The sequence below is a fragment of the Stegostoma tigrinum genome, chromosome 6 (genome assembly GCF_030684315.1).
Source record: "Stegostoma tigrinum isolate sSteTig4 chromosome 6, sSteTig4.hap1, whole genome shotgun sequence".
Classification (NCBI taxonomy): Eukaryota; Metazoa; Chordata; class Chondrichthyes; order Orectolobiformes; family Stegostomatidae; genus Stegostoma; species Stegostoma tigrinum.
In genome coordinates, this window is record NC_081359.1 from 67477015 (window position 1) to 67490066 (window position 13052).

General features: G+C 39.7%; 1 protein-coding gene across 2 annotated transcripts in view; it reads left to right on the top strand.

The window, feature by feature from the left end:
* The window catches only part of dync2h1 (dynein cytoplasmic 2 heavy chain 1), a 541347-nt gene that overhangs the window by 466512 nt on the left and 61783 nt on the right, over positions 1-13052 (top strand). For both annotated transcript variants that reach the window (XM_059646623.1, XM_059646624.1), the window contains 2 exons: positions 2276-2392; positions 9429-9638. In XM_059646623.1, coding sequence (XP_059502606.1) covers positions 2276-2392; positions 9429-9638 — 327 coding nt within the window. The remainder of the gene's footprint in view (positions 1-2275; positions 2393-9428; positions 9639-13052) is intronic.

The window sequence follows — 13052 nt, forward strand, 5'->3', positions numbered from 1 at the left end:
AAAAATCATACATTAAAGGATTTCACATGGATTTTTATTTCTTCTTTATTCACTCATGGAATGTGGGTGATGCTGGTTGGGCCAACATTTCTTGCCTAGTTCTTCCCTAGTTATCCTTGAGGAGGTGGTAGCGAGCTGTCTTCTTGATCTGCTGCAATCTGTGAATCCTTAATTTTGTGATCTATACAAGATCGTCTTGAAGAGATTTATAGCAGTATTGCAGATCCAATAAAAAGAAGATATGCTTCTGTTACTGCTGGATTATTGAATACAGTAGGTTGTATGTTTATCAATTTTGGTGCTTGTTTGAATTAATGGCATCAGAAATAATGGGTACTGCAGATGCTGGAGAATCCAAGATAACCAAGTGTGAAGCTGGATGATCACAGCAGACCAAGCAGCATCTCAGGAGCACAAAAGCTGATGTTTCAGGCCTAGACTAGGCCCGAAACATCAGCTTTTATGCTCCTGAGATGCTGCTTGGCCTGCTGTGTTCATCCAGCTTCACACTTGGTTATCTTGAATTAAAGGCAGTTGTTTTGGAGATGGAAGGCTTCCAATGTGACATTTTAGATAGTCACAGTCAGCATCTTCAAGCAACTTGGGGCCTTGAGGAGCTGGCTGCAAACTATAGCACTTTGAAGCAGTATACAATGACTAGGTGTGGGACACTGGTTGACTTCATTCTGGGAGATCGGGGATGTTGTTATACCGGGAGAAGAAGGAAGATGTCTGTTCTATGTAGCAAATGCTACCCTTTATCACATCATAAACAACAGTCTTTGCGACAGAAAAGTCACTTTGACAATCACTTGACAATTCAAACAACTACTTGATTAATGGATGGATAGCTAAATTAACATAAATTCAAAGACTTTTGAAGACGCCCCATGAATGTCAATAAGGACTGTCTAAACTAAGGTCCACTGAATAAATTGCAATGTTGATTATTTGGAAGGTGATCCATTTTGAGAATTTCTTAGATCTGGGTCATTGCTTTCTTTAGGTGCTAAATCCACTAACTGCATTATTGTATGCCTCAAGAAGGCCTAGAAAACAACCAGTTTCCTCTTGGTCAAAGCCAAATGTGAGGGTGTTATTTTCTCAAAGAATTGCTATTTGCAGAAAAGGCCTATAGACTATGAACATAATCCTAGTATGGTTTTTAAGTGACTTACTTGGACAGTGATACAAAAGCAACAAGTAATTGCGACTGTAATTTACGTTAAGTATTGAATTCGGTACTATCGATTTAAATGTTAATACTGTTTCCTCAAATATATTTAATTGTATTCTAAAATGCTATATAATAAAATCATGACCCGATAAATGAACAAAACAATAGATTATTTTGAGTGAAGTAAAATCGGAATCACTAATTATAACCTAGAATTTCAAGAAGTCACTGTAGACCAAAATTGACTTTGCCTTGAATAATTATTCCTATGGAAATAATAATAAAATAAATTGGCATAATACTGGATGATTCTAAATTGTAATTTTGAATTGAAGTCTTAAATTCTGTTTGATGGATCAGGTGCACAAATTTGCATCTGGAAAGAGTTTAAAATATGCATTCATGTGCATCACCTTAACTACCCACTGCCTCCATAACCCAAGTACACAGTGGCAACAATATGTGCCATATACAAGATGCACTGCAGCAACTTTCTAATGATCCATTTAGAGTACCTTTCAAAGCCAGGATATCAGCCATGTTGAAGGACAAGGGTAATAAGGTAGTTAGGAGATGAACATAACAAATACTGCAGAAACTCAGTAAGTCTAGAAGGATCTGTGGTGAGAGAAACAGAGTTCATGTTTCGAGTTTAATTCACACCAGACTCAAAATATTCAACCCTGTTTTTCACTGTTTACAAATGGTAGTGATGATGTGGAAGTGCTGGTGTTTGACTGGGATGGACAAACACAGAAGTCGCACAACACCAGGTTATAGTCTAACATATTTATTTGAAATCGCAAGCTTTCGGAGCACTACTACTTCATGCGGTGAAGTATCATTGGATCTAAATCGTAGAACTCCCTTCAGGGCTACTGTAGGTGTAGCTAGACCATGTATGCTGTAGCAGTTCAAGAAAATGACTCATTAGCAACTTCTTCTAAGGTATTTAATGCTTCATGATGAATGCAAATCGTGCATATGATGCTCATTCCATATGAATGAATAATAACAAAGAACATTAATGAAACGTAATGCCAGTGAATCTAGTTACTCACAATTGATCAGATTCAAACTCTCAGTTTTCCCTTACAGGTAATTTCCCAGCTCCGGATCCTGAGCAGGTCAATGACAGCTGGCAGCAAGTTTGACAGAGATATTTGGTCCAATGAATTGTCTCCTATTCTCAACCTCTGGAAGAAACTTAATCAGGTAAGTTGCTGTTCAAATGAAAATCATTGTCTGGAATTTCCTCAGAACCCAAAACAACTGGTGAAGACAAGCAAAGGGACATCAACATTTCAGGCATCCCAAGGAGTAAACCATTGCATTGTAAATTTAACATGTTTCATATATTGTTTACCATTCTCATAGTCAGTGATGTTTATTTACCAACAGCATCCAATAAAATGAATATAATGCAGACAGAATTATTACACTCACTTCCTTCCTAGTGTCGGAAGTAGTGCAGCAAGACACAATGACTAGAAAAACATGATGGCAACATTGTATGGAAAGTACATACATTCATACACAACACCAGTTAAATAGGGAACATGAAACACATGTATATTATGAAGAATAATCCATGTACATGAATGTCCATTACCTCTGTCTCTGTTCTCTTCTTAGTGCTGTATGAGTTAATCTCTATTGCTTTTTTCTACCCTTTCTGCCAAAATGCATCACCTCATACTTGATAGTGTCAAATTCCATCTGCCATTTGAATGTCCATTTTGCAATCTTATTTCTGTTGTGTTCTTGCAAAGATTTGTTGCTCGTGTTGTAGATGAGGTTGTTGACTTGCTTGCCGAGCTGGTTAGTTATCGTACAGACGATTTGTCATCATGCTAGATAACATCATTAGTGTGATTTCCGATGAAGCAATGTTATTCCACTCTGCTTGGTATTTATCTGATCCAGTCTGTTACGTTGGGTTGTGTCATTTCTGGTTCTGTTCTGCATTGGTTTGTATACAGGGTCTAATGCCACATGTTTGTTGATTACGTTATGCGTTGCAAACCAGGCCTCTAAGAATTCCTGTGTATGTCTGTGATTGGCTTGAGCTAGGATGGTCACATTGTGCCAGTTAAATCGATGACCTTCATTGTCCCAGTGCACTGAGATGAGGTAATGTTTGTTGTGTCATTTGGCTACTAGCTGGTGCTTGTGTATCCTGATGGCTAGTTTCCTTTCAGTCTGACCAACGTAATGTTTGCTGCAAGACATGGAAGGGTATTTTGTAAACTACAATGATCCTGCATTTATGGCCCCTTTGTTCCATTGAGTATTTGTCATAGTGTGCTGCCATGATGCCTAGTGCTCGCAGGAGTCTTGTTGTCAGTCCTGAAATGTTCTAATATGATATCAGAACTGACAATGAGACTCCTGTGACCACTAGGAATCATGGTAGCACACAAACCCACAGTCACAGTATGACAAACGCTCACAAAAAACAATGACCCCATACCCATGACACACAGGACCAACCTGGTTTACAAAATACCTTGTATGACTGCAGCAAACATTACCTTGACCAGACCAGAAGGAGACTAGCCATCAGGATACACGAACACCAACTAGCAGCCAAACGACACGACAAACTTTCCCTCATCTCAGTGCGCTCGGACAATGAAGGGATCGCCATTGTCTACTGTGCTCCAGCTGGAAAGTCACCATGACTCTTTTTTTACCTTAAACCAATTTTTTTGATCCACACTGAAGCATTCATTTAGTTCAGTTTTATTAACTAGCCTTTTATAAGATGGTTTGTCAAATGCATTCTTAAAATCCTGAAGGAAAGCATTGACAGTGTTCTTAACCTTCTTTGTTACTGCATCAAAAACTCAATTAGTCAAGTTTATTCCACCTTTTACAAGCACAAAGGTTATCGTTTGCCTCTCCGAGCACCTGTGATTTGTTTCCCTGATCATTGTTTGTAATACTTAATCCATCTCAGATATTCTACTGACCGGCGTGTAATTTCTTTGAATGTCCTTACCAGCTTTCTTTAATGAGCCTGTCATTTTTGCCACTCTCCAATCTCCTGGCACCTCCCTTGTGTCTCAGTGATTATGAGACTATGTCAAGCTCTTATACTACAACTTTTTTTAGCAACCTAGAATGCCCATGAATAGAACCAGGCAACGTTTCTGTTTTAGCATTGACAACCTTTCAATTATATACTTCCTTTCACTTTTCACCCCATCTATTCCCTATATCCCTATCTGCACTTCTGCCAATGTTTTGGCAGCATTCTCTTCTTTCGTAAACACAGGTACAAAGTAGTAATTGAGTATTCTAGCCTTGCCTTATGCCTTTCAGGACAAATCTCCTTCTTTGCCATAAAGGCTTCACTGCATCTCTTACTGTCAGCTATATCTGAGGAAGATGTTAAGTCCCATTCTGTTGTCTTTGTACAGCTGTTATTTTCTACTTCACGTTCCTCTCAACTTTCTGTAATTGGCCAGGTTGTTGCTTGAAGAGTTCATGGACATGCGTCACATGTATTTTGCACACATGTTTGGTTTATCATATTCTCTAACCCCCTTGTCCTTCTCAGGAGCTTGCTTCGATTCCTTTTCACCCTTGTAGGGATATTACTAGTCTGTTGGGATTTTATTGATGGCTCCCTTTTGGTTTTTCATGTCAGTCTTTCATTCCACTTTATCCTGGCTAGATTCTCTCTGATCTCATTGAAGTTAGACCTTTTCAAATTTAGAATTTTGGCTTTAGATTGTTCCTTGTTCTTATCCATTACTAATGTACAACTTAATATATTTATGTTTATGCAAGTGTCAGCCCACTGATGTTTGATCAATGTAACTGACCCCATCCCAACCTCTCTCATTTCCCAGCAACAGATCCAGTAATGCTTCCTTTTTGGTTGTATTGAGAAGATAGCGATTAAAAGAGTTCTCCTGAATGCACTCCAATATTCGTCTCCCTCTTACCCTTTCACTCAAAGATTATTCCCAATTGATATTTGAGTGATTGAATGTTCTTCAGCATTACTGCTCTCAAGTTTTTTGCATTTTTCTGTGATTTTCCTACACAAGTTACGCTATTTCTTTCTCACTTATTTGGAAGCCAGTAGCTCACTCCAAAGTATCCACATTTTGCTTCTTAACTCTGATCAAATGAATTCTGTCTTTGCCACTTCTAGGATGCCCTTTCTTTCTAACATGACAATGTTTGGTCATTACTGCCACCTCAACGTTTTTTCACTTTTCTAAACTGTGTATCGATGAATATTGCCCACATCATGTTTCTTATTTTTCCCTATAGCTCACCAATCTTACTTATCTTACTTTTACATTTATGTAGATGCATTATAAATGTTTTTATATTTTAGCCTTAATCATCTCCTCTCTAATACAACATTAATTCCATCTTGAGTATTAACTGTACAAATATAGATATATAAATAAAGCTGACTCTGGGCTGCACACCGCACTAGTTCAAACTGATGTATATTTAGTAACAAGTTACCATATGTACAGATGCACAATGAGTCAGATTCACCAGAGCCTGTTTTATCTGGAAACAGACTTGTCGGTCCAACTCATCTGTGTCGATCAGACATCCCTCTAAACCCTTCCTATTCATATACCCATCCAGATAGCTTCCTAATCATGGTCTAGCTATTAACATATAGCTATTAGTCCCATGTCCCACACTATTCAATACTGTCATTACTTTATGCACCATATTCCTCTTTTCTATTTTTCTACACTAGTGCTTACTCCCTGCCAACTTAATTTGAGCCCTCTCCAGCTACCAGTGAACTTTGTTGAGAGCACATTTGTCCCAGCTCTGGAGTTGCAACTCGTCCTTATTGAATAGTTGTTCCCTGCCCAGAACTGGTCCCAGTGTCCCAAAGATGTGAAGCTTTCCCTCATGCACCAACACATTGATCCTCCTTATCTTCCTATTTCTACTAACACTAGCACACGGTACCAGTAGTAATCCATAGAACACTACATTTGAGGTCCTAGGTTTTCTCTCGCTGGTGTTAGGGTAAAGTATATCATGTAAAGGGTGCAAACCATTCTGCATGGGGTTGGAAATGAGTCAGAAGTTGTGGCACACTTTGCTACCAATGGCATATAGAGAGTTGAGAGTCCTACATTCAGATTTTCAGGAGCTAGGAATGAAGTTGTGGTAAATATGCAATTGAACACCCACCGTATTCATCAAATAGCAAATGTGATCAATACATGTTTGTCAGATTTCTCAGCAATTCCCAAGACTTTATGGCATAGGGGGCCATCAAATCTCATTAAACTTGCTCAGTTGTATGAAGGCAAATAGGAAAGGTAGACACAATATTGGCTTTCATTTCAAAGCGAATGGTGTATAAAAAAAAGGTCTTGCTGCAACTATACAACGCAAGTTAGTCAGACAATACCTGTAATAGTATGAACAGTTTTGATTCACTTGTCTACTGAAAGATAAACTAGTATTGGAAGCAGTCCAGAGAAGGCTCACTGGGTTGATCCTGGGAATCAAGAGATATTTTTATGCAGAGAAGTTGAGTAGTCTGGCTGGTACTTAATTGGAGTTTAGAAGAATGAGAAGTGACCTTGTAACATACAAGGATCTTAGAGGGCTTGATGGGTTAGATGTGAAGATGTTGTTTCCCCTAGTTGGAGAGTCTGGGATCAGAAGGCATAATCTCAGAATGGGGTGTTACCCTTTTAAGACAGAGATGAGGAGAAACCTTTCTGTCGGAGGGTGGTTAATTTGTGAAATTCTTTATCACAGAAGGCTGGATCATTAAGTACATTTGGAGCTGAGATAGACAGATTTCTAATGAGTAGGGGAATCAAGGCTTATGTGATGAAAATGGAGTTGAGTATAATCAGATCAGCCATGATCTCATTGATTGGCAGAGCGAACTCAATGGACCAAAGGCCTACTTCTGCTCCTATGTTGTATGGAATACATTATAGGATCAATTAAACAGATTTTTAATCTACAACAGAGCCAAGAGTTATCAAAGGCAAGCAAAAAAGTGGAGTTAACGTCACATTCAGTTACATTCTTATTGAATGACAGAACAGGCTCACAGTGCCAATTAGTCTAGTCCTGCTCCTATTTCTTATAATCTTATGAAATAACTTCTGGAAATTCATTTACACTACACTAACGATCTCTGATATTTATTAAAAAGTCAATTTTGTTAAATGCAACTTCCTTTTAGTAAATTCATGTTGGCTTTCTTTAGTTTACATTTGCCCAAATGACTTAATTTTGTCCCAGATAGCAGTTTCTCAAAGTTTTCTCATCACCTCACTGACTGGACTGAAATTTCTGGGTTTATACTTACGCTGACGTGACTTCAACTGGATCACTGTGTTCAATTTGGTGCACCATGCTAAAGGAATGTTGTCAAAGTTTTGGAGAAAGAGCTAAAGAGGTTTACTAGAATATGGAATCAGAAACACTGGCTCTCATTTATGTGGGAAAGCTAGAATTGTTCCTTTATGCAAAACAGTATAAAAGGAAACAATATATATTTTCAAAACTGCGAGAGGACTTGATAGAATAACAATAAATAAGGACAAACTGGGTCCAATGCACACGTGTTAGTAACATAGCAAATAAATCTAAGATAATTATCAAAAAAAGCCAGAACCAATATCAGGAATATTTTTACTCAGTTGTAATCTGGAATTCACAGCTTAAAATTATGGTGGCTGGAGTTCCATTAGTAATTTTCAAAAGGAATTTGAAAAAAAAATTACAGGGCTACATGTGGTGGAAGAAATGAAAATGTAACGAAAGGAACGTAAGTAAGCCATTTGACCCTGATAGCATGCTCAGCTAGATATTCAATAACATTATGGCTAATCTCACATTTCTCATGTCCATTTTCCTACATTTTCCACATAAGCCTCGATTCCCCTACTCGTTGAGAATGTATCCATCTGAGCATTAAATGTACCCAAGCATTCTGCCCTCACAGTTCTCTGTGGCATGGAGTTCCGAAGACTCACTACCCTCTGAGAGAAGAAATTCCTCTTAATCCCAGTCTTCAACTGGTGACCCTTTATTCTGAGACAATGCCTTTCAGCCCTAGATTCTTTAATGAGAGGTAACATCCTCTAAGCATTTACTCTGTCAAGCTTCTTGAGAATCCTTGATTTTCAATGATATCATCTCTCATTCTTCTTCACTCCACTGAGTAGAGCCCCCAACTTGTTTCGCCTTTACTTGTAAGACAATCCCACTATTCTAGGAACCACCTCAGTGAACCTTTTCTAAATTGCTACAGTGAAATAATTTCCTGACACCTGATTCAAAGACTGTTTGGGGTAATTGAGATGTTTCTGACTTTCAGAAGACAATTTTATCACACCCGGCAAGGTGGAAAGCACGTGATGAAACATTGGCCTTATCCTCTGCCCAACATTGCTCTCCATTGACTTACTACTTTAAGTTTGCTCTTACTGTCTTGCTATCTAGCCAATTATGTCACAGGTAGACAGGATGGTTAAGAAGGCGTTTAACGTGAATGCCTTCATTTCTGAGACCTTTGAGTTTAGGAGTTTGGACGTCAAGTTCAGGTTGTGCAAGACGTTGGTGAGGCCTCTTCTGGAGTACTGTGCAGTTCTGATTGGCCTATTATGGGAAGGATATTATCAAACTGGAGAGGCTTCAGAAAACATTGACCAAGGTGTGCTGGGAATGGAGGTTTGAGTTATAAAAATAGGCTGGATCCGCTGGGACATTTTTAAGCAGAGCATAGGAGATTGAGGGGTGACCTTATAGAGGTCTATAAAATCATGAGAGGCATTGATAAGATGAGTAGCAAAAGTCTTTTCCCTAAGATAGAAGAGTTCAAAACTAGGGGGCATATTTTTAAGGTGAGAGGAGAAAGATTTAAATAGGACATGATGGGAAACTTTTTTTTACACAGAGTGGCTAGTGTGTGGAATGACTGTCAAAGGAAGTGGTGGATGCAGGTACAGTTCTAATGTTTAAAATACATTTGAATAAGTACATGAATAGGAATGATTGGAGGAATATGAGCCAAAAGCAGGCATGTGGGATTGGTTTCGTTGGGAACACGGTCAGCATGGACTAGGTGGACCAAAGAGGCTTTTCCCATATTTTATGACTGTGATTCTATGAAAAAAAATGATATTCTATCAAAATAGAAAACTATTTACAAAATAGTATTCAATCAGCAATTTTATATTTTTGACTCTTTTCTTTATTAACGTCTCACTCTTCTTCCCAGGGCTCTCAACTGATTCACCAAAAAATATCCCCTCCAAATGAGAAGCAGGGCTCTCCTATCCAGTCATTCATTGCTTTGGAACAATACAATGCCATCCGCTTGGTGCAAAGCATCCATCAGTCTCTGGCAGCAATGAGCAAAGTGATAAGGGGAACATCTTTACTGACATCTTCTGTGCAAAAGCTGGCCACTGCATTAATGAATCAAGAGGTATGGATTGACCTTTTGAAAAATATATGTTGAATTCATAGTACATTATGTATTCATTTAATGTAAACAATTGTACATTAACTACTTATCCCCCAGTTTCTGATTCTGGCTAAAAGATGTGAATTTTTTTATATTCAGTTATGGGATGGAGGCATTGTTTACTAACCCAACACTTATGGCTCATGTCTAATTGTCCTAGAAAAGTTAATGGTAAGTTTCCTTCTTGAACCACTGTCATCCTTGGGTGGAGGGTCACCCACAATGCTGTTAGGAAGGGATTCCAGGATATTGCTCCAGCAACAATGAAGATACAAAGATGTAATTTCAGGTCTGGTTGGTGAATGCCTTGGAGGGGATCTTGCAGGTGATGATGTTCCCATGTTATGTACTGCTCTTGTCCTTCAAAATGGTAGTTGTCCGAGGTTTGGAAGGTATTGTCCAAGGGGCCTGTATATGGTACACACTGCTGCCAGGGTCAAGGGAGTGAACGATAAAGGTTTTTAATGATATTCCACTTAAGGGGGCTCCTTTATCTTGGATGGTATTAAGAGTTGTTGGAAATGCGGGCAATGCAGAGTATTCCTTCACAAGCCTGACTTGTGTCTCGTAGTTGGTGTACAGGCTTTGGGGAGACATCAGTGAGTTGCCCATCACACAATTCCCAGCTTTTAACCTGCTTCTAGCTTTCTTCTTCTTTAATCCTTCTTCTATAACTGACCCAAGATGGTTTCTGGTGAATTGCAAACTCTTGAAATCTTGAAAATGCAACATTGGATGATGGTAGTACCATCTAATGTCAAGGAGTGATGGTTAGACTTTCTGTTATTGGAGATGATCATTGCCTGGTAACTGTGTGACTCTAATGTAAGTTTCCCCTTGTCAGCCTAAACCTTGACATTTTCTGAGACTTTCTGCATTTGCACTTGGACTGCTTCAGTATTTGAGGAGTTATAAATGGTGCTGAACATTTGCAATCATCGGCCACCATCCCAGTTTTGACTTGAGGAAGAGGTTATTGATGAAACAGTTGAAGTTGGGCCTAAGGCACAATCCTAAGGAATTCCTACAGAATTGTCCTGGAACTGAGATGACTGACCTTCAACAACCACAACCATCTTTCTAAAAAATAGGTATGATTCCATTCTGTGTGTAGGTTTCTCCAATCCTCATTGACTCCAGTTTTGCTAGGGCTGCTGGATGCTACACTGTGTCAAATACTTTCTTGATATCAAAGGCAATCACTCTTATCTCATCTCTGAAGTTTTGACTCTTTTCTGTCTGTTTGGAACAAGGCTGTTATGTGGTGATGGACTGTGTGGCCCTGGCAGAATTCACATTGAGCAAGTGTCACTTGATATAACTAAAAATAACCACTTCCATCAATTTGCTGATTACTGAGAGTTGACGTTTAGGGCAGTAATTGGCTGGCTTACAGGGCAATTTTCCACACTGCTATGATGTGGCAGTACTGTTTGGCCAAGGGCAGTTCTGGGTCCAGAGTACAAGTCTTCGATACTATTTCCGGAATGTTGTCAGGCCCGTAGCCTTTGCAACATCCAGGACCATCAATCTTCTCTTGATATGTGAAGTGAATCAAATTGCTGAAAACTGGAAATGTAGGCGAATGAGAGAGATCATCCATCCAGCACTTCTAGCTGAAGATGGAGGCAAATGTTTCAATCTAATCCTTTGCACTATTGTACTGAGCTCCCATATCATAAGACCATAAGACATAGGAGTGGAAGTAAGGCCATTCGGCCCATCAAGTCCACTCCGCCATTTAAATCATGGCTGATGGGCATTTCAACACCACTTCCCTGCACTCTCCCCGTAGCCCTTGATTCCTTTTGAGACCAAGAATTTGTCAATCTCTGCCTTGAAGGCATCCAACGTCCCGGCCTCCACTGCACACTGCGGCAATGAATTCCACAAGCCCACCGCTCTCTGGCTAAAGAAATGTCATCTCATTTCAGTTTTAAATTTACCCCCTCTAATTTTAAGGCTGTGCCCACGGGTCCTAGTCTCCCCGCCTAACGGAAACAACTTCCTAGCATCCACCCCTTCTAAACCATACATTATCTTGTAAGTTTCTATTAGATCTCCCCTCAACCTTCTAAACTCTAATGAGTACAATCCCAGGATCCTTAGCCGTTCATCATACGTTAAACCTACCATTCCAGGAATCATCCGTGTGAATCTCCGCTGGACACGCTCCAGGGCTAGTATGTCCTTCCTGAGGTGTGGGACCCAAAATTGGACACAGTATTCTAAATGGGGCCTAACTAGAGCTTTATAAAGCCTCAGAAGCACATCGCTGCTTTTATATTCCAACCCTCTTGAGATAAACGACAACATTACATTTGCTTTCTTAATTGTGGACTGTACCTGCAAGTTAACCTTTAGAAAATCCTGGACCAACACTCCCAGATCCCTTTGCACTTCTGATTTGCGAATTTTCTCACCGTTTAGAAAACAGCCCATGCCTGTATTTTTTTTCCAAAGTGCAAAATCTCACATTTACTCACATTGAATTTCATCAGCCATTTCCTGGACCACCCTCCTAAACTGTCTAAATCTTTCTGCAGCTTCCCCACCTCCTCAGTACTACCTGCTTGTCCACCTATCTTTGTATCATCGGCAAACTTCACCAGATTGCCCCCAGTCCCTTCATCCAGATCATTAATATATAAGGTGAACACCTGTGGCCCCAACACTGAACCCTGTGGGACACCACTCATCACCGGTTGCCATTCGGAAAAAGAGCCTTTTATCCCAACTGTCTGCCTTCTGCCAGACAGCCAATCCTCAATCCAAGCCAGTAGCTCACCTCGAACACCATGGGCCCTCACCTTGCTCAGCAGCCTCCCGTGAGGCACTGTATCAAAGGCCTTTTGGAAATCTAGATAGATAACATCTACTGGGTTTCCCTGGTCTAACATACTTGTTACCTCTTCAAAGAATTCTAACAGGTTTGTCAGGCACGACCTCCCCTCACTAAAACCATGCTGACTTGTTTTAATCTGACCCTGCACGTCCAGAAATTTTGAAATCTCATCCTTGACAATGGATTCTAGAATTTTACCAACTACCGAGGTTAGGCTAATCGGCCTATAATTTTCCATCTTTAAATCATATCATAAAGAGTTGGATTATTTGTGGAGCCACCTCTTCCAGTGAGTTGTTTAATTGTGCACCACCATTCATGATTGGACATGACTGGACTGCAGAGCTCAGATCCAGTGTGTTGGTTGGTCGCAATAATTACCCTGTGGTACCCAATCTGATACAGATTTCTAATCGGAAAAACACCCCTTAACCATCACCTTCTGCTCCCTGCCACTCCACCAATTGTGGGCTCAATTTGCTAAATTCCTTTTCATCCCAAAGGCTTTCATCTTTATCAAAAGCCTTGCT